The sequence below is a fragment of the Molossus molossus genome, unplaced genomic scaffold (genome assembly GCF_014108415.1).
Source record: "Molossus molossus isolate mMolMol1 unplaced genomic scaffold, mMolMol1.p scaffold_m16_p_10, whole genome shotgun sequence".
Taxonomy (NCBI): domain Eukaryota; kingdom Metazoa; phylum Chordata; class Mammalia; order Chiroptera; family Molossidae; genus Molossus; species Molossus molossus.
The window spans coordinates 68,643,661-68,666,754 of NW_023425345.1; the positions used below are offsets into that span (position 1 = coordinate 68,643,661).

The following is a 23,094-nucleotide window of genomic DNA, read 5'->3' on the forward strand; positions in this document are numbered from 1 at the left end:
TGTCCCTTTCACGTCGATGTTTCTCTCTCTCCCTCTCTTCCTCTCTCTCCCTCCCATTCTATCTGAACAAAAAATAGAAAAATGTCCTTGGGTGAGGATAAAAAAAAAGTAAAAATTGTGTACAGTCCAAATGGCCCTTGAAAATTCTCCAAGTAAGACTTGGAAATGGACATACTACCTCTCTATAAGCCTAGAACAGCAGGGGTCTCCACTAGCACTGTGAGAGGTTACCGTTGAATGCTAGAAAACATGGCTGGCTTGTACTGGGGGAGAATGTGTGAACAATGGATATCTGTAGCATTTTGGTAAGCATTCTGGGTCACCCAGCATTTTAAGATGAAAGATACATGGGAACTGAACCACACAGAGAAAAGATTAGACTCATTTCACCCATTTAACCTTCGGTTCAGGGTGTGTGCTCAGGAAGTGGAATTCCAGATAGAGTTCCTTGTACTATTTTCCTTGTTTCTCTCTTCTTCTCTCCCTGTTGGGAATATAGTTGAAGTCATGTAAGTTGAGGGTGCAAATTATATGATTCCACTGATTTCATTTCCTGAGTTTATTCAGACTCTTCAATTCCCAGAACCCTGTGTGGCAGAGAGAAGGCATATCTGGTAGCATGACACTCTGGCATATGCAGTCACCTAATGTAATGTATTTTAGTGGTAACTAACACAGGATGCATTCTGTAGCAGTGTGCACTACGGGGTGTTTTAATGTCTTCCAAAGTATGACCCAAAGATCACCTGGTATGCTTGTTAAAAATAGAGATTTATACGCCCTGCCCTAAATCCACTGAACCAGGAAGGAGTGATTCCATGCCTCTCTAGGACTTACAGAACTCAGAAAAAGCTATTATACTTACGGTTTCAGTTTATCACAGATTAAAATTTGCAAACGCGGAAAGCACAGAGGGCAGAGTTCAGGAGAGAACAGGTGCAAGACTCCAGTTGCCCTCACCCAGTGGATCTATACAGACAGCACTTAATTCTCAGGGACAATATGTGACAAAGTACTCACAAGTACTGCCAACTAGAGAAGCTCACCCAAGCTTTGGTGTATTGGAGTCAGACTTGCAGGCCTGGACTGACCTTAATTTCTCAGTCTCCACAGTACCTCCAGAGGTCAAACTGCTGCAGTTTAGTCTAAGGCTCCCACCATAAATCACATTATTAGCATAAGCTATCTGACACGGGAAAAGGGAGAAGGAGGGAAAGGAGGAAAGGGAAGAGAAGGAGGAGGAGGAGGAATAATTGTTCAAACAGATATCATGACTTTTTACAAAACCATATTATAAGACAGTATGGATTTGGTACAGGAATAAACAGCTTCTAACTGGACAAAAAGATATATTGTAATTCACTTATGTGAAGAAGTATTAGTATCCAGATATATGAGTAACTTCTATAAATCAATAAGAAAAAAAGACAAAAAACCAATAGTAAAATGGGCAACCTACAGAAATAGACATTATACAAAAAAGAAAATAATGGCATATAAACATATAAAATGATGCTCAACATTCTTAGTAACCAATGTTACGCAAATTAAGACTGCAGTGATATACCATTTATTCTAGACTGATAAAAATCTGCTAATAACAAGTGTTGACAAATATATTTAATTATGGGGTAGCTTATTGTTGATGAAAGAACTATCCCTTTGTTTTGGGGAGGTTGTATGGTAACATTGAGAATTGTCTTATTACATCAATAGAAAATTTATTTATTTATTGTTATTGTTGAAAGTATTACAGATGTCCCATTCCCCCCCCCCCACTGACCTTCCTTCCCACTCCCACCCCCCTCTTGCCTTCCCCAGCCTAGTGTCCGTATTGACGGGTTGTGCATATATGCATATAAGTTCTTCTGTTTATTGCTTCCCTCCTCTCCCTCCCCCCATCCCTCTGAGGTTTGATTTGGATAGTCATATATACTATGACCCAACAATTCCACTCATATATATGTTTCCTAAAGATCTTTTGTACATGTGCACCAGAAAGAAGAAATAGGAAAGCTCATAACAGCACTATTCATTAGAGCAAAAAAAAAAAGAAAGCAATTCAAGTGTCAGTTGAAAGGAAAATGAATAAATGATGGCATAGAATGAATAGTAAAGTACAGTTAAAATGAATGAATTATAGCCTATGTAACAACATGGACGAATCTTTAAAAATATAGTATGGCCCTGGCAGGTGTGGCTCAGTTGGTTGAAGCGGTGTCCCGTGAACTGAAGGGTCATGGGTTTGATCCCCAGTCAGGACACATACAGGAGGCAACCCATCAATGTTTGTTTCTCTTTCTCTCTCTCTCTTCCTCTCCCTTCCTTTCTCTCTAAAACCGATGAAAAAAAAGCATATTCTTGGGTGGAGATTTATATATTATACTTAATATATATAACAGAGTGGCAAAAAACAAATTACATAGGATTATACATTATATGATGTAATCACTACATATTTTAAAAATCAAGCAAAACTAAACTATATATATATATAAGCAACTATTCTTTTTACAAAATGAAAGAACATAGACTGTATAAATTATTCTCTATGATGGAAGAGAAGGCAGGCCAGTGAGAGAAGGAAGGAACATACAGGAAAAGGCAAAGTGTTGTTTTAGTTCTTCAGTAAGGTGATAAGTTCATAGGTAATGATTTTGTTTTTATTATTTATAACTTTAGATACATATTATTTATGTTGTTTCACATGTATAGTAAATGATATATATTATACTACTTAGGTGCTACTAAAAAAAAAGGAGGCTTGAAAAAGAATCGGGAACAGCATATATAAGTGCACGTTTTTGCTATAAAAGGGCGCAGAGAAATAGAATAACAATGGGTGTACGAGTTCGAGAGATGGTTTTAAGATAGGAGATTCTGCAATATACGAGTAAGCTGATGGTGATCAGCCTGCCAAGAGGAGAAAACTAGTGATTCCAGAAGCAAATCCTTAAGTAGAGTAGAGGGGAAGAGACCTAATGAGCTGGTAAGGTTTGGAAATTGACAGCATAAAAGAAGTAGAGACAGAATATGTGGGTGTGGCTGCAGGTAAATTGATAAAGGAAGTGGTGTTAAGTTCTCTTCTGATTTATGTACATTTTATATGTGAAATAAAAATGAAGATTATCAGGTGAGAGTGAGGAAGGGTAGGGGGTGATGGGTAGTTGAAATAAAAAAAGGTGGAAGCGTTGTCTTGCCCAGCAGAATAAATTAACTTGGTAAATATATTAGAGTTACTGGGCATTGGAAACTCCTTGAGGTTTGTGACTGTAAATGTAAAAAGAGACCAGTTAGCACCATTGTGATGTTCCTCAGTCAAGTTCAGCTGCTCTGCTATAGGAACAAAACTGTATTTAACCAAAAGTGGGTGGTTTCCGGAGGATTTTAAAAAGGGGTGGGAGGGGTACGGAAAATTACAAATGCAAAAGAGTTCATTAAACTAGAGGACTATGGAATCTAAAATAGGTAAGAAGATAAACTAGGACCTGGAGAATGGTGTTGGACAGAAAAGTTGGCAGGTTAATGGATTGAAGGCTCTCGTAGTAGGATTGTTTATTCAATAAATGCAGCTGGAACAACTGGCTAGCCATTACAATGGAAGACTGGAATCCCAAAATCACTCCTTACACCAAAATAAATTCCAAATGAAGATCTAAAAGTTAAAAATATATATAATCTAAAAATATAAATTTTTTGTAACAATTATCATTTTAATTTGGGGACAGCCTTTCTAAACATGTCATTGAAGAAAACATTTTATAGCTTTGACTTGAGAAAAACTAAAAATTTCTGTATTGCATAAATATGCAAATGTGTATATTTATGTGTATATTTTTTAATTAATTTATTTATTTTTGGTACAGATGTTTCTCCTTTTTCCCCCACTGATTCCCCCCTCCCACTCCCTTCCTGCCCTGTCCCCAGCTTTGTTGTCCATGTCCATTGTTCATGCATACATGCATATAAGTTCTGTGGTTTATCTCTCCTCCACTACCCCCTCTTCTGGGGATTGTCAGTCTGTACCCCATTTCTATGTCTCTGGGATTATCCCATTCCTCAGACTGTTATGTTCATTATATTCCACAAATAAGTGAGAACATATGATACTTGTCTTTCTCTGTTTGGCTTGTTTCACTTAGGATAATAGTTTCCAGGTCCCTCCATGTAGTCTCAAAGGATAAGAGATCTTTCTTTCTTACAGCTGCATAGTACTCCATTGTGTATGTGTATCACAGATTTTTTTATCCATTTGTCTACTGGTGGACACTTGGGCTGTTTCCAGATCTTAGCTATTGTAAATAGTGCTGCTACAAACATGGGGGTACATATATTCTTTCTGATTAGTGTTTCAGGCTTCTTAGGGTATATTCCTAGAAGTGGGACCACTGAGTCAAATGGAAGTTCAATTTTTAATTTTTTGAGGTAACACCATATTTTTTTCCATAGTGGCTGCACCAGTCTGCATTCCCACCAGCAGTGCACTAGATTCCTCTTTTGTCCACACCCTCGCCAACACTTGTTATTTGATGATTTGTCGATGGCGGCCATTCTCACAGGTGTGAGGTGATACCTCATTATTGTTTTAATTTGCATCTCTCTGATGATTATTGATGTTGAGCATTTCTTCATATGTCTCTTAGCCATTTGTATGTACTGTTTAGAGAGGTGTCTATTTAGTTCCTCTGCCCATTTTTTAATTGGGTTCTTTGTCTTCCTTTTGTTGAGTTGTATGAGCACTCTGTATATTTTGGAAATTAACCCCTTATCTAATGTATCATTGGCAGTTATGCTCTCCCATACAGTGGGTAGCCTTTCCATTTTGATGACTGTATCTTTTGCTGTGCAGAAGCTTTTGAGTTTGATGTAGTTACATGTGTTCATTTTCTCCTTCGTTTTTATTGCCCTAGGTGATATATCAGTAAAAATTCTGCAGCGTATGATGTCTGAAATTTTGTTGCCTACAGTTTCTTCTAGGATTTTTATAGATTCATGAGTCACATTTAAGTCTTTTATCCATTTTGAGTTTATTCTTGTATATGGTGTAAGTTGATGGTCTTGTTTCATTTTTTTGCATGTAGCTGTCCAATATTCGCAACACCATTTGCTAAAGAGATTGTCCTTACCCAACTGTGTGCTCTTGCCATCTTTGTCAAATATTAATTGAGCATATTGCCTTGGGTCCATTTCTGGGTTCTCTGTTCTGTTCCATTGGTCTATATACCTGTTCTTGTGCCAGTACCAGGCTGTTTTGATTACAGTGGCTTTGTAGTATAACCTGAAATCTGGTAATGTGATCCCTCTAACTTTGTTCTTCTTTTTCAAGATTGCTGTGGCTATTCAAGGTCTTTTTTGGTTCCATATGAACTTTTGAAGTATTTGTTCTAATTCTATGAAGTATGTCATTGATATTTTAATGGGGAATGCATTCAATCTATAGATTGCTTTGGGTAATATGGACATTTTAATGATGTTAATTCTTTTAATCCATGAGCAGGGTATGTGCTTCTACTTTCTTATATCTTCCTCTATTTATTTTTTCAATGACCTGTAGTTTTCTATGAATAGGTCCTTTATTTCTTTGATTAAGTTTATTCCTGGGTATCTTAATTTTTTTGCCACAATGGTAAATGGGATTGTTTTCTTAGTTTCTTTTTTTCTGAGTTCATCATTAGTGTATAAGAATGTCATCAATTTCTTGACGTTAATTTTGTATCCTGCTACTTTGACAAATTCAGTTATTAAGTCTAGTAAGTTTTTGATGGAGTCTTTGGGGTTTTCTACATATAGTATCATGTCATCTGCTAATAATGACAGTTTCACTTCCTCCATTCCAATTTGGATCCTTTTTATTTTTTCTTCCTGTCTGATTGTTGTGGCTAAGACTTTCAGTACTATTTTAAATAAGAGTGGCGAAAGTGGGCATCCTTGCCTTGTTCCTGTTCTTAAGGGAAATGCTTTTGGTTTCTGCCCCTTGAGTATGATGTTGGCTGTAGGTCTTTCATATATGGCCTTTAATATGTCAAGATATGATCCCTCTGTTCCAAGATTGCTGAACGTTTTTATCAGAAATGGATGCTGGATTTTGTTGAAGGCTTTTCCAGCATCTATTGATATGATCATGTGGTCTTTATTCTTCATTTTATTTATGTGGTGTATCACGTTTATTGATTTGCAAATATTGTACCAGCCTTGCATCCCTGGGATGAATCGCACTTGGTCATGGTGGATAATTTTTTTGGTGTATTGCTGGATCCAATTTGCTAGTATTTTGTTCAGGATTTTGGCATCTATGTTCATCAGGGATATGTAGTATGGCCTGTAGTTTTCTTTCTTTGTAGTGTCTTTTTCTGGTTTTGGAATTAGAATTATGTTGGCCTCATAGAATGTGTTTGGAAGTCTTCCTTCTTCTTGAATTTTTTGAAATAGTTTGAGGAGAATGTGTGTTAGTTTTGTTTTTTGAATGTTCGGTAAAACTGCCCTGTGAAGCCATCTGGTCCTGGGCTGTTGTTTGCTGGGAGAGTCTTGATTATATATTCAATTTCCTCTCTTGTTATTGGTCTGTTCAAATTTTCTATCTCTTCCCAGTCCAGTTTTGGGAGACTATGTGTTTCTAGAAATTTGTTCATTTCAGCTAGATTGTCGAATTAGTTGCCATATAATTGTTCATAGTAGTTGTTAACAACCTTTTGTATATCTGTGGTGTCAGTTGTTACTTCTCCTCTTTCATTTCTGATTTTGTGTATTTGGGTTCTCTCTCTTTGTTTCTTGGTGAGTCTAGCTAGGGGTCCATGAATCTTGTTTATCTTTTTGAAAAACCAGCTCTTTGTTTCATTGATCCTTTGAAATGTTTTTTTGGACTCTATGTCGTTTATTTCTGCTCTGATCTTTACTATTTCCTTCCTTATACTTGCTCTGGGGTTTTTTTTTTCTTTGCTCTCTAGTTCTTTGAGTCGTGAGGTTAGATAGTCTATTAGAGATTTTTCTTTCTTCTCTTTTTTTTTTTTTTTTTTTGAGGTAGGCCTGTAGTGCTATGAACTTCCCTCTCAGAACTGCTTTCACTGCATCCCATGGATTTTGTGTTGCTGTGTCTTCATTTTCATTGGTTTCCAGGAAGTGTTTAATTTCTTCCTTGATCTCCTCGGTAACCATTTATTGCTTAATAACATGCTATTTAGCTTCCATGTGTTCAAATGCCTTGGCATGTTCTTCTTGCAATTGATTTCTAGTTTCATGCCATTGAGATCTGAGAAGATGCTTAATATGATTTCAATCTTCTTGAACTTGTAGAGACTCAGTTTGTGTCCTAATATGTGGTCTATCTTTGAGAATATCCCATGTGTACTTGAGAAGAATGTGAATTCTGTAGTTTTAGGTTGTAATTCTCTGTAGATATCTATTAAATCCATTTGGTCTAGTGCTTCATTTAGAGTCTCTGTTTCCTTGCTAATTTTTTGCCTAGAGGATCTATCCAGTGCTGTCAACGGGGTGTTGAAGTCCCCTGCTATGATTGTATTGCTATCGATTTCTCCTTTGAAGTCCTTCAGAAGATTTTAAATATATTTTGGTGCTCCTATATTGGGTGCATATATGTTTATCAAGGTTATATCTTCCTGTTGGATAGATCCTTTCAATATTATGTAGTGGCCTTCTTTGTCTCTAGTTATGGCCTTCATTTTAAAATCTATTTGATCAGATATGAGTATTGCTACCCCAGCTTTTTTTCCCTTTCCTTTTGCTTGTAAGATTTTTTTTTATCCCTTCACTTTCAACCTATGTGAGTCTTTTGTTGTGAGGTGGGACTATTGTAATCAACATATAGATGAGTCATACTTTCTTATCCAATCAGCTACTCTGTGTCTTTTTATGGGAGCATTCAATCCATTTACATTTAAGGTGATTATTGATATGTACTTATTTATTGCCATTTTTGTTTAGTGTGGTTCTATTTTTCTTCTATTTCTCCTGCTAATTACAGCAGTCCTTTTATCATTTCTTGCAGTGCTGGTTTGGTGCTAATGTATTCCCTTAGCCTTTTTTTTTTTGTCTGGGAAGCTCTTTATTTGACCTTCTATTTTGAATGATAGCCTTGCTGGGTAGAGTAGTCTTGGATTCAGATCCTTGTTTTTCATGACCTTGATTACCTCATGCCATTCCCTTCTGGCCTGTAGTGTTTCTTGTGAGAAGTCAGCTAAGAGCCTTATGGGGTTTCCTTTGTAGGTAACCTGTTGCTTCTCTCTTGCTGCGTTTAGGATTCTCTCTTTGTCTTTAATTTTTGGCAGTTTGATTACTATGTGTCTTGGTGTGGGCCTGTTTGGGTTCTTCTTACTTGGGGCTCTCTGTGCTTCCTGAACTTGAATGCCTTCTTCCTTCACCAAGTTAGGAAAGTTTTCTGTCACTATTTCTTCAAATATATTCTCTAACCCTTGCCCATTTTCTTCCTCTTCAGGGAGTCATATGATGCAAATATTATTATGTTTCCAGTTGTCCCACAGTTCTCTTAAGCTGTTTTCCTGTTTTTGAATTATTTTTTCCTTTTTGTTTTCTGATTGGTTGATTTTTCTACCCTATCTTCTAATTCACTGATCTGGTCCTCAGCTTCCTCTACTCTGCTGGTTAGTCCTTCCAATGTGTTTTTTATTTCTGATATGTCATTCTTCATTTCTTCTTGGTGGTTTTTAATTTCCAACTGGTTGATTTTCAACATTTCTATGTCTTTACTCATGATGCTCATGTCCTTACACATGCTGTTGAGCTTCCTCAAGATCATGGCTCTGAATTCTAATTCTGTTAACTAGCTTAACTGCACCTCATTTATCTCATCTTCGGTAGAGGTCTCTTGTTCTTTCTTTTGGCTTTTGTTTCTGTGTCTCACTATTTTGGCTATCACAGTGGGCTTTGGAACCTGCCAAATTTTCCCTGTGTGTGTTGGTGTTCTGCTGTTTGTGGCTCCCTCTCCTGGGTTTGGATGAGGCAGGGAGGACCCAAGTTAAACACCACTGTCAAGTCTTACTTTCCTTGTTAGACTTGCTAGCCCAGAGAATGGTAGTTATCCTCTAGTTTTTTGCCTGGAGGTTATTAGTAGCAGTCACCTGAAGAACCTTGGTTTCTGAGTTGACTGAAAAACTCCCTCAGGTGCTCAGTGTAAAAGGATTTCTCGAAGGTGGGGCAGATGCTGGTTGTTAGTGGGCCTCAATTAACATTTCAATGGCCACCGAGTGGGTTTGAATCTCCGAGGGAGGGGCCGCCACCTCTCCCCAGGGCCCTGGGAAGGAGTAAGATGACCACAGTGCTGCGTGGCTGCACTCAGCAAAAGCTCTGAGCGCCCTCCCAATCCTGAGTGTCCCCACACAGTTCCAGTCCAGTCTGCCCTCCCTCTGCTGGAGCCCAAGGTGAGTGGCTGCTGCTATTTTAGCCTCTGTCCCGGCTCTGCGCTGTGGAACCACTTGGCAGTGTAACCCGTGGGCACCGCTCCCAACTAAGGCCGTCACTCCCGGCCCAGGCTGCCACAGGTCCCAGCACAGGCCGCCCCTCCCAGCCCAGGCCGCAGCTCCCAGCCCAAGCCGCTGTGGACCCTGGGCTCCCGGCCCCCTCTTGGTCTCCGCAAGCCTACCAGGATTGAGTCAGTGTCCCTGGTTATGTGGTCCCCCAAGCTGCTTTTCGGTTGCCTTTTCCTGACAATTTGTCTTTATTTTCATTGTAATTCCAGTTTGGTCCTGGGAGATGGTCTGTGTAGCTTCCATTCACTCCGCCGCCATTTTCAGTCTCCTATATTTGTGTATATAATTCTTATCAATCAAAAGCAAAGAGATATAGCCAAATAGAAAATTGATCAAAAGATATAAGTAAACAATATATAAAAGGACAAACACAGGAAGTTAGAAATATTTGAAAATATATTCAACCTCACTAGAAACTAAAGAAATATAAATTAAATTTAAAGCAAATTAAATAAGGCCAATAATAGACTCAAGAAAATAGCACAAATAAAAAGGAAAACTAGAAACACTACAATAATGCACCAAAAATGTGAGTAGCTAATTTGCAAAAGACTTTTATGAAAACATTTAACCTCATTATTAATCAAATCTATATACATTAAAACAATTGGGTATTTATTCATTTATCAAATCTAAAAAGACTTTCTCTTTTGATGCTATAAACTTTTTAAACTGAGGTATAACTGACGTGAAACATTTTATAAGTTTTAGGTGTACAGTATAATGATTTAATATTTGTGTATATAAATATTTTTAAAGAACAGATTTTTTGTCTATAAAACTATGGAACATGCACTGCTAATCACACTGTAATTATTATATACTGTATAATTAGGGTAATATATTATGATTTGATAATAAAATCAAAATTTGATATAACCTTAGAGCCAGCAATTCTACTTCCAGAAAGTTAACCTTAGGAAATAGACATAGTGATGAATAAAGAGATCTCCGTTAGCAGCATATAACGGGCAGGGGAGGGGGAGAGGGTCAGTGAGAAACCTAGGAGTCCAAAAATTGAGGGGGGGGATGACCCTCATGGAGTTATTGGGAGGATTATATGAAGTAATACTTGTCTATGGCAGTGCCTGGCACAGACAAATGTTAATTAATGTTAGCAATCACTACATATGTCTTTGTATCCAGCTTAAAACCTAGTGATGTGCGCTAGATACCTGTTAATCTGCAGGGAGTAACAGCACGAATACCAGACCTTAGCCCTGTACCTGCAGTGTCAGTAATTTATACCTGAAGGAGAAGGAGTCATTGTGGGCTACAGAAGTAAAACGCATGTTCCTGCAGACACTCAATTTCCTCCATTTTCTCTTTAAGGGAAGAAAATGGACAGTTTAAGAAAAGACATATTAAATAGTGGTTCTAAAGCAATACATAAGGTAATATCATAAACTAAATATACCCCATTTATATTGGGCATTCCTGCACTTGGGAGAATAGGTTATGCTTCATTCACACCTCAACTTCTTGACTTGACAACTCCAGTGGTGGCCCCAAGTGCTCTGGAACTCAAATACTTTACTCAGTGTTCTTCAAACTGCATCCATCGTCCTGTGACATGTTCATCACCTTTCCATGGGGAAAGTAAAAGAATGGAGGTTTTCTATAGTTCAATAGCTTTGGGAAATATTGATAAACAAAGTTAAGCAGGTTTCTCAGGGTTTTGTTTTGTTTTTTTTTGGTATAAATCTCTAGGAGAGAAAGGGGTACATACATAGTGCTTCCCCCAGTGTTTTGGACCATGGAATTCTTTCTCATAAGAATCCCATCAATATCTTCCATTGCACAGAAAGTAGTGGAAGACAGGCTGCTTTCATTGAAAGGAAAAGCCTTCTTGGCTAATAACAGCTAATATGGATGATATTTACATATTTTTTAAAAAGGAGAATTCACATTTTGAATCCTACAGAATGCCAGAGATGTAAACAACTAGTTATATAATTAATGCATCAACTGCATTATGTTTTATCACCAAGATCTTACAGAGGAAGAATCTGAAGCTCAATGTCACGTAGCTAGTAAGTCAAGGAAGTGGCAGCTTCCATTAATTGAAATACTTCTTAAACATCTGGAATTGCAAACTGGGAAAAAGACTGGCAAATGAAAGAGAAAGATAACTCCAAGGTATGTGTGCACAATTTACATGTTTTTCTTTTCATCATTTCACCCCCACCCCAAAAGTATGTTAACTGAAATCCACTAGGAGTAAGAGGGGAAAGATAATAAGTCTTAATACAAAACATACAGAACAAATGCAATTGCTCTAAGAAAAAGCACAAGATGCCACAGAAAATATTGACTATGTTTTTTTTCACATTTTAGGACCATAATTTCTTTATCCCCACCGAATAATTTTTATAGCAGGTCTGGTGAGGTACATGAGTACTGAGTCTCTATTTCAGTGGTCCTGGTTTCCTTTGAATATGGAACCAGTAAAATTAAGACACACATTTTTTTTTTTTTTTAATTATGTAGAAAAACAGGGAGTGAGATCTGGAATCTGCATTAAACATTTTTTCCTGCTGAAATATATATATTATATATCTCCATATGTGTCACACACACACACACAATGTATATGGGTAACTAGTACTGTTGTTCACAGGATATCTTCCAACTGTGCCCACTGATGTAAAGTAACAAGTTATTTTTATAAATTGGATACAGTTGATTATTGGATCAGAGGGCTTAACACAGATGAATGATTTCTTGAGAGGCTACCACTACCTTTCTGGAATAAGAATACTCAAAGAACTTTTGTGACATTACACTGCAGATTCCCTCCCCTTAGGAAATTTAAATAATCTAAGGTGTAGGGCCAAGGGCAATAAAATTGCCAGGTTCTGGTCAATGGACCACTTTTGCAATACCTAGGGACACTAAGGTCAGACATTATTTCTCATAAGGAACACTAATGTAATTTGTGATTTAAAAGAAAGTCACCTCGGAAGTCAGTGACTACTACCTAATTGCTTGAAGGATTTTCCAAGCAGATGGTCTGGAAACCTTTTGCTTATTGCCATCTCTGATTTTTTTTTTTTTGGATATTTTGTTCAGATAGAGTGGGGGGGGTGGAGAGAGAGAGAGAGAGAGAGAGAGAGAGAAACATCGACGTGAAAGGGACACATCGAGTGGCCGGGGACAAACTGCAACTGAGGTACGTGCCCTTAGCGGGAACTGAACCCAGGTCTCTCGGGACCGCAGGCCGAAGCTCTAACCGCTGAACCAAACCGGCCAGGGCCCATCTCTGAATTTTTAAAAAATTTTTTCCTCTTAAATAACTTGGAGAACATGAAGCAAAGCAACACAGCTTGTAGTTTTGAGAGCATTTCCCCACACAGAACTCTGTCGCACTTCTCATGATAACCTTACAGTAGGCAAAGCAGGTACTTTTATTCCCATTTTTAAGATGTGTCAGCTGAGGCTTTTACAGCCACAGTGAAGAGGACTCCAAGGGTCAAGCCCAGCACCCTTAAAGTCACAACCTGGGGACTCCGCATGAACGAACTGGGAAGCAAAGTGGAATTACCACAGAGAAATGCACCTCAGAAAATCTTGGGTTTCTTTTCCTACATCTCACAGATATTTTTCTGAGACAAATTTATACCACGGCCACCATACACAAACATTCTGATCAAAAAGTCATATTCGTGTATCCACAGAGTAGGTAATCTTATAAAGTGTTGTTTGTTTGTTTGTTTGTTATTGTTGTTTTTCTTTCGTGAAATTGCCTGAAAACAGCTCCCCCTTGCTGTCTTTTAAAGCGTATCTTCACCGAAGTTAAAACGCAGAGTTCCTGTAAGAGAGTATTTCTGTAAGAGAGTATTTCTGCCTCGCTTGGGCCCGCAGCTGAGCTCCAGCTGTCCAGAGCACCTGATTAATAGGCAGGTGGTCTTTTCTCTCTACCTTCGGAGTGCCTCGTTCCTGCCTGGAGATTGCCCCTTTCTCACCCATCCCCACCTCCTACCCCCGCCCCTACCCCCCAGCACCCCCCAGCGCAGGAGTCCTGCAGTTTTTCCACTGGTTGCCCTGAACAGCGCTGCCTGGGTGGCCGTTCTCCCGCAGCTGCTTTCTGTCCACTCAAGGAGATGTCCCCATGATTTAGATGTCCCCACGGACTGCTGTAGCCCAATTCCCGCCCATCCCCCCTGTGGGAATCAAGCTTTTCTCCGGAGAAAACCCCAGGAATCTAGTTTAGAGAAGACTCCCTAAGTCTTGCCCCACCCCCACCCCCTATCCTGGGGGAAACTGGAAAACTGGGAGACATTCGCCCCCGGTCAGCTGTAGACACACGCACCGGCCAGGAGAGCTGCAGGGGGAATGTGCGCCCTCCTGTTTGTAAGTGTAGGTAGGGTAACAAAGTGCCCGAAGAAGTTGCTGGGGAGAGCGCGCCCTCTAAATCACCTAGTTGTTAGCAGCAGAGGAGGGTGGGGACTAGCGAGGCAGGGAGAGATAGAGTTCCTGTCGCCAAATTGCCCTGGGAATAAAAGTAATCAGGCTCGCTCTGGAGGAAGAAGCGGTGGAAGAGGTGGAGTCAAGCGCCAAAGTCCGGCAGGCTCGCTGCCGGGTGGTCGATTTCTAAGTAAGGTATTGGCGGAGGGAGTGTGTTGAATTGAAATGCGGGGTTAAGGTGGCTGTTGAGGGAGTCTTGAGAAAATGGTAGTAAACCCAGAAAAGGCACGACACGCACTGTCCTCCAAGATTTTTGGAAGAGAAGAGCAGGAAAGCGACACGCTCCCGCCTATTATACCCATTAATAAGGCAAATCTCCCAGCCCCACCCCTGCAGTCATGATGCAAGGAGGACACATCGCGGACATCGGGAGGGGAAAACACACACACACACACACACACACACACACACACACACACACACGCGCGCGCGCGGGCACGGGAAGGGAGTAAGGAGGTGGGGAGAGTAGACACCGAGCAGTCTCCAACCACTGGGGCTAGAGGGAGCGCATTCCGGGGAAACAAACCCCGCCTAAATAATTGAGTTTGGCGCTTTCAGAGGCTCAGAGCGCACCTCCCAGTTTCGTGGGGGTTGAGAGAGGGCAGAGCAGGAAAAGCGCCCAGCGAGGGGACCGAAAGCAGCTCAGTTGGTGGGTAGGACACTGCACCAGGAGACCCCTGAGGGAAGGAGAGCGGAGCCTGGAGCCGCGAGTGCGGGAAGGAGAGGAAGCATCGGGCAAGGAGCCCACACCGCCCAGAGGTCCAAGAGGCGCTGCATGGGCAGCATGCGTTTCGCCAGAGGCCCCGGTGCGGGCCCCGCGGGCAACTCCAGCCAGTGGCCCGTGACCACCGGAGGGGCCAACGCCACTGGGGAAACGGGGTCGCTCGGGGAAGACGAAGGTCCGCAGAAGGACACCCGCAACGAGGAGCTAGCCAAGCTGGAGATCGCTGTGCTAGCCGTGACTTTCGTGGTGGCTGTGCTGGGTAACAGTAGTGTGTTGCTGGCGCTGCACCGCACACCTCGCAAGACGTCCCGCATGCATCTCTTCATTCGCCACCTCAGCCTGGCGGACCTGGCTGTTGCTTTTTTCCAGGTGCTGCCGCAGCTGTGCTGGGACATCACCTACCGTTTCCGGGGGCCCGACGCACTGTGCCGGGTGGTGAAGCACCTGCAGGTGTTCGTCATGTTTGTCTCGGCTTACATGTTGGTGGTCATGACCGCTGACCGCTACATCGCGGTGTGCCACCCCATGAAGACGCTGCAGCAACCCGCGCGCCGCTCGCGCCTCATGATCGCTGCGGCCTGGGTGCTGAGCTTCGTGCTGAGCACGCCTCAGTACTTCATCTTCTCCATGGTCGAGGTGAACAACGTCACCAAGGCCTACGACTGTTGGGCCACCTTCATCCAGCCCTGGGGTTCCCGAGCTTACGTGACCTGGATGGCGAGCGGCATCTTCGTGGCACCGGTGATCATCCTGGGCACCTGCTATGGCTTCATCTGCTACCACATCTGGCGCAACGTCCGCGGGAAGACAGCGTCGCGCGAGGGCAAGAATGCGGAGGGCACTGGTGGTGCCTTCCACAACGGGCTGCTTCTCGAACCCTGTGTCAGCAGTGTGAAGACCATCTCCCGCGCCAAGATCCGCACAGTGAAGATGACTTTCGTGATCGTGACGGCTTACATCGTTTGCTGGGCACCCTTCTTCGTCGTCCAGATGTGGTCTGTCTGGGATCAGAAGCTCCGCTGGGTCGGTAGGTGTCGGAACAATGGAGGAAGGGGCTGGGATGAAACCTTGGGGGTGAGGCGCGAGTTGGGGTGAGGGCTCTTTTTATAATATCTTCTGTGGCAATTGTTCTTAAATTTTTGTTTGCATAAGTATTACACCTTGGCTGAAATTATCAAAAAAGGCAAATTCCTGGGGTCCCCACCCCAGCCATTTTGAGTCCCTAGCTCTGGAATGGGACCCAGGAATCTGCATGTAGCTTGCAGTGATCCAAGACCCCAAATCCAGAAACCGTGCCCTAAAGTGAGCCACACAACTACGAAACAGAATGACTTTTGTTTTTTTTTTTCAGTGTTAATAATTTTTCTCCATGAAGGCCTTCATCTCTTATATTAGATTTCTTCCTAGGAGTTTCATATTTTTAAATTCTATAGTAAGCTTTTTTAAAATTACATTCTATTCTAACTGGTTGTTGCTGATTATAGATGTATTGTTGTGTTGATTTTGAATACAGCAACTATGCTAAACTTTTATTAGTTTTTTTTAATTGTTGTCACCACTACAGATGTCCCCTAATTTTCCCTTTTTGTTCACCTCCACCCAGCCCCTGTCCCCCCTCCCCTGTCCTTCACTACATCTGTGTCCATGGGGCACATATATATGAATGACTTTTTGCTGATCACTAATCTCTGTATTAATTACCCTGCTTTCAAATCTATTGGATCCAAGGAAATATTTCTCTTATCACAACTGCTTTTTGCTAGTTTGTGAAAAGTATCACAATTAATATAAAAATTTTGTAGAAATGCCCCAAGGGCAAGGGTAAAACATACATATTTTTCTCTGAAGAGTCTCAAGAAGTCAATAATTCTAATTTGGCATTTAACTAGTGTTTTCTTTCTTATCATCTTTTTCTAACAATTACTTTAACACTCTTTTTTTTATATTTTAAAGCACAATTATTAATAAATCAGATTTGTTAGACTAATTACCTGGTCTTTTTAGCAATAACTTGACCTCACAGCTATACACCTTTTCATGCAACCCTTGCAACAGTTTACAAAGAACATTTTCTACACCTACTAGCTTGTTTGCTTTCAATTCCTTGACAAACTAGAAAAACTAACTTCATAAGAATTTGCTCCAAAAGGAATTATTTAATATTGTATCTTAAAAAAATTTTTTTTCCTTTTAGTAAGAAAAAAAACTTTCAAAAGAATTGTATTACAAGAATGTTACCAACAACTATAGTTGGGAAATGGGTATCTGGGAAGAAATGTCTTCTTGTTATTGGAGATTCAGTAGGGAGTGTATGTAAAATAGTTTAGAAGTTATGTGTGCAAATAAAACATTTGAAAGTGAATTTAATTCAAACAAATGAAAATTCTTACATGACTATAATGATACCAATGAAAAATACAACATAAATGCTATATTTTTGATTTACCATTTCCTGTCTTGCTTGGTCTTAGCGGCCTTTTCATTATTGCTTATCAACTAAAAAAATTTAGTCTAATAATTACTTTATCAGGATTTAAACATGATTACTAAAAAATTATTCACTTATGTGTATGTTGATGATTTACATTCTTTTTGCATAGTCTTAGCCATGGATTATGACCACCTTTAAAAGTGTGGTATCTTAGCACAAAGTATGATTAAATAACCTGCATTTCATTCTGGCATAGCATGAGTGAGAAGACCCAGGCTTGTATTTTACAATCGAGGAAAAGCTGGTGCTTGCTAATTATTACCTTCACAAAAAGCATATTATCTGTTGTTCTACTGTGAAAGATTATAACATGTATGTAGTTTACCAGTGCAAACTAACATAGAATATTTGTTGGAATTTCCTAATTCAGCTGTTCTTAATAATAATATAATTTAATTTTTAAAGCCACAATGAAACATGGTTTTCTTTTAAATTAAAATAATGTTTTAGTTAACCAAAGAAAAACAACTAAGTATTGCATCCTTCAGGGACCTATTTCAACTATTCCCTCTGTATGGTTTTGTTATTATAAGAATATGTTTTAATATTAAAACCACTAAACATGGTCCATGATGTCATACTTTTTGCCTGGGTTATTTGGGATGAATACAGTTTGGTGTATGTGGATGTAGACTCTTGAAATTTCATTGAAATTGCAGCTGTTCTGTAAGTGCTGTGTCCTTTAGCACATGCAAAATTTTAAAAAATAAATTACTTAATATTCTTAACCTCTTAAACATCCACTTATTCTACTTAAATATTTAATTAATTTTGAGGCATTTTGCTTACAAGAATATTTTATAACCAAGCAGTTTTCCTACACCTATTTCCCTGCATGATAAACAAGACTTCATTTTCTATATTACCCTATAAATATTTTCCTGCTTTCATTAGTCTATAGAAAAATTAATTTATCTTGTGTCAGTTAGCTGCATTTGACTATTTGAATAATCTCCCCTTATGTTTTCCTTAGAGTCAGAAAACACGGCCATCACCATCACTGCGTTACTGGCATCCTTGAATAGCTGCTGCAACCCCTGGATATACATGTTTTTTAGTGGCCACCTCCTGCAAGATTGTGTCCAAAGCTTCCTGTGCTGCCAAAACATGAAGCAAATATTCAACAAAGAAGATTCTGACAGTATGAGCAGAAGACAGACTTCTTACACTAACAACCGAAGCCCGACAAACAGTATGGGTACTTGGAAAGACTCACCTAAATCCTCCAAGCTCATCAAATTTATTCCTGTTTCAACCTGAGCCCCTCATTCATGCAGCTGACTCTTGAAACAGACGTTCTTGCCATTGGCTGATCCCAACCAGCAATCAGGAGAACAAATGAACTAAGATACGCGTAAATCAGTTTGTCGGTTACAAGACTGTGTTTCTGGTTCCGTTTTCACACTGCTGTGACCAAAAGCTATGAATTTTTTTATGGAGAATAGTAACAAAAACGTACACTAAAATTTTCAGGTCTAAGTCCCAGAAATATAACAAGTTTCTAAAGGAAATATAACAAGTTTCTAAAGAAAAAATCATAACTATCCTCACTTTATATTTTGTTGTTGGTTTCTTTTGTTTTCTTTTTATTTCTGACATAATTAAGGTTTGATGGGCTTAGAAGTCATGTGAGGTAGGGGCCTTATTTCTGAACAAAGTGAGCTCACCATCAATCAGTCCTAGTGTTTGAAAGGAATCAGAAGAGACTTCAGATAATTTGTTTCCATCCAATAGAATCAGTTTATACATTAGAAAATGCAGCCTCAAACAGTGGCCTGGAAATAGGATGGTGCCTTAGAGAGGCAGTAACAGGGGGTATCTGATTCTGAGCTGAAAGAGCAAAATTCTATTAGAAGCGATAAATCACCTAAATTTCAAAACAGGAACCTTAGAAATGGCAGTTCCCTCACTTCGGTTCCTCGTGTTTTATTGGTTGTAAAAAGTTAATGGACTAAAATGCTGAAGGTTAGGAAAAAAATGTGTCGATTCACTGATAACATTTTTTTCTACAGCAAGGTCATTTTAAAGTCAGATTTGTATCGGAAATACAAATTTGTGTCAGAAATAGCAATTTTATTAGAAGAGTAGAAGTCGCCCAGCCGGTGTGACTTAGTGAACTGAGCATTGTCCCATGGACTGAGAGGTCCCAGTTCAATTCCTGGTCTGGGCACATGCCCAGGTTTCGGGGTTCAGGCTCGATCCCCAGTGAGGGACATGCAGAAGATAGCCGACTGATGTTTCTATCTCTCCCTTCCTCTCTCTCTAAAAAAAAAAATCAATAAAAAAATTTAAAAAACAAAAAGAAAAGTAGAAGTGCATTGCCTAAGGTACTATGCAGACTATATCTAGAACATTGTGAATATGTTTTGACCAGTGTCAAACCATAACACTGTGCTATTGACAGTGCCCTTTAACAAAAGGCTATGCTGGGTATTAATGTGATCATGACTTTATGTGTGGGGGGTCCAGATTCACAGATAAAAGAGTCTACTAAAGAGTGACTCAGGATATACAATGTCCCTGCCTGTTTAATTATAAAAATAACTGGGTCTTTCCTTCAGCTCTCCCACCATCTACCGGTGTCAATAGGAAGAGAGGCTGAGGGAGATGGAAAGAAAACTGCTCTGCACCTCATCTGGCCTCTTTTGTTATTAAATGCATTTTAGGCAAACGACTTAAAAATACATCAAGCCTCTATTTCTTTGGTTATACATGGAGTTGATAAAACTTACCTTGCAGGGTCATTGTGAGGAGTAAATGAAATCAACTGTGTGAAAGACCTTCATAAATAAACTGCCAAGGGCTGCATAAAGGCTGGCAGTAGCTTTTATTGTAGTCTTGGGGCCTTCAGAATCACTCAGCCTTTTTTTTTGTTTACTTTTCATTAACCAGAATTTGTTGGTTTCATGTCTGGGATATAAAATCCTAAAACTTAAATATAACTTCGCTGATTCATTGGAAAGCACCGCCGGTGCCGCCGAGCCTGACTTCTGCCTGTTCCCCAATTTAAACGTAGAGCTTGCTTTCCTTTGAATGCAGGTAAATCCAAGCCCGCCAAGAGCATCCATTTCTTTCATTGCTAAACAGATGAATTACAGCACCACTTGGCTGTTATTACTGCATTTTTTTTTTTTTTATTAATGGACCTCAGTGGGTTTTTTCAGGCTGTTTTGTCTGGCTCCTTTTCTTTCTTAGAGACCATGCAATGATTTGAGGATACATTATAAACATTTCAAGGAAGTAATAGCTATTTTAATAGCAACTCTTCAGGGAAGTAATAGCTATTTTAATAGCATTGTTGTTGTTTTTTTTTTTAATTAACTCTGTAGATAAGAAACTGAGGACTGGATGGCACTGTGAGAACCAACGTCACTCTTCTTCATTCTCTTGCCTTTCCAAATTCTCAGGCCTTTTACTCCCTGGATTGAAATACCTTAAAAAATGTTTGCAAATGTTTTATAGAGATTAAGCCCTTAGGTCTCAGAATTCTGCTTTTCTGTCAAATAAGATGCATCTCAATCTACCCAGCTGTGTTTTCTCCTTTTAAATGCATTGTGAGAAGATAGAGAAACAGGGTGGGAAGACACCAGAGATCGAGTGCTAGTTCTGCACTAAGCAAGTATATGGACTTATTCTCTGTGGTTTAGTCTGAGAAGCTTAACGTTGATAGTTGCTAAATTTTCTTAATGTTATGTACCTAGGAATGACATTCATATGTCCCAAATCAATATTCCAAATTGGAATAGTTCTGCCTGCCAGTTTCGGGAAGAAAAGAAACCATAGGTGGTAAGGAAAAAAGAGATTTCCCATTCCTGACCAAAGAGAAGATCTGAGATATTATGCCAAATAAAGGCTTGCAGTTAAGAGTAAATGTGTTGTACCACCTTATTTTATTTTGTAGAGTTATCTGTGGGAAGATCCTCCAGCTAAACAATATCAGTGTATCTATGTGGGTATGGGGAAGCGATTGATAAATAATCGCCTGTAGGGAGAAACTGATGGTATTGTCTGTTGAGCATTTGATAACTAGTAGTTGATGATGAAAAAAAATGTTTTAAAGTATATAATGTGCTTAATGGGTTAATTTTTGGACATGTATTTTTAAGGTGTATACTAAAATATCATTTCGAACATAACTGTTAAGAAAATTAGTGAAATTCCATGATCAATTATATACTTGTCCTACATATAGAACGTCTATCATCCTCAAAGCAGTCTTCAGCCACGATTGAGGGAAGAGTGTGGTTTTTAAAGAGAAAAAAATCAAGTGGTCCTAATAACATGCAGTACCCTCCTAAACTTATTATATTTCCTAGAACGGACAAACCATTGATGATTAAGAAACACAACTTTAATCTGTTATTACACAAGTAAGGCAATCCAATTATATCAAAGTTTTATGTTTTATTCAGATTCTAAAACCTACATTTTTATAATGAACTTGGACACTCAGAGCTTTAAATTGGAACTTAAGAGTTTTTTCTACCTTGAAAGCGTAATTAGGAGCTAACTAGGGAGACACTGAGCCTAGCCTTCACTCCAAATATCAAAGATTAGTCTCCCTTAGTTCCACACACACTGAGCCCTTGTGGATCTTCATACTGAAGGCAACAGCTCTATTTAGAGAAAGCCCAGGGCAGGGCCATCTGGGATGCGAGTTCAGGAGGTGCAGAAGCAGCTACTCCCCCCTTCCTCTCGCTTCGTCCCTGTGCCCTTTGTAGACTCAGTGTCATTTGCAATACTTGGGATCCTAAGTAACACAGAATTATTAGAGAATTTTTTGTCTTTTGACCCCAGCCAATCTGAGCAAAATTTTAAGAACTATTCATAAGAAGAGTTATGTCCTCAAGGCAACCTAAATGTGTTGAGTCACACAAGTTGCGTGTTTCTATTGTATACACAGACATTTAAAAAGTGTTGTTCTAATTCAGTTTATTAGGTATAGTAAATTATCATGAATAAAAAATATATTGGACCTTTAGTAGATCAGTATAAAAAATAAATATATAATGACTAAAATTTAAATGTCATTTTTTTATTTTATATAACATAAAATCACATCTTTTTACATTGATTTATAGTCTAAATAAAAGTGTCATAGAGTGAATTAAATATTTTTGTGTCCCAGAGTCAAAACCATAAGTACAAAAAAGAAAATCTGAGAATAAATCTAATAGTAATATCAGAATAATTTATTATTATTATTATAAAATAATTAGCATTTCCACACATGAAGGCAGTTATTTTTATATCACAGGATTTATGACATATTCTATGATGTATTAGCTCATTATTATAACAAATTTATTAAGAATTAATGTTGCATATTTAGTATTTCATTTTTGGAACTGTTTTCAAATGTTCTATATCTCCTAACTTATTGTGCTATATAGGAGAATTTCAATGTGTTTTCTTGGGGAAATTGTATGATTCTGGTTCTGATGAATGTTGAAATGTTTTGTGATTGTACCTAATATTTGATCCTTTACAGAAAAAAAATGGCTTGTGATATTATATTGAAATAACTGGTGAATTTATTTCTTAATTTTACTGTGTATTGGATTGATACTATAAATAAAAATAAATCTCAAAATTGTTTGAAATAATTTTTCTGTGATTTAGTTTAATGACGAAATATATTTCTATTTAATTATGTTGATTTTTATGAAACAAAGAAATACTTCACAGCTGGTAGCTATTGATAGCTTTATATTTGGAGCACAAAAATGTTCATATTTATACTCTATGGCAAAAACAGATGAAACTTCACAACTGCCTTTTCAATAAATTACCATAATGAAAGCCAATTAATTTTATTTTAGTCTGTACTAAGACATCCTAGCCTAAAAATGTCATCTCTGTCCATTTGCCTCTAGAAGTTGCCGAGACTGATTTCTTGGCTCACAGATGAA

General features: G+C 38.9%; 1 protein-coding gene across 1 annotated transcript; it reads left to right on the plus strand.

The window, feature by feature from the left end:
• The first annotated feature begins 14,728 nt into the window (after positions 1 to 14,728).
• Positions 14,729 to 18,591, plus strand: AVPR1A (arginine vasopressin receptor 1A). The gene is made up of 2 exons (XM_036252253.1): positions 14,729 to 15,718; positions 18,156 to 18,591. The coding sequence occupies exons 1-2, from the start codon at positions 14,743 to 14,745 to the stop codon at positions 18,440 to 18,442; spliced, it is 1,263 nt and encodes a 420-aa protein (XP_036108146.1). The 5' UTR covers positions 14,729 to 14,742; the 3' UTR covers positions 18,443 to 18,591.
• Positions 18,592 to 23,094: the final 4,503 nt, after the last annotated feature.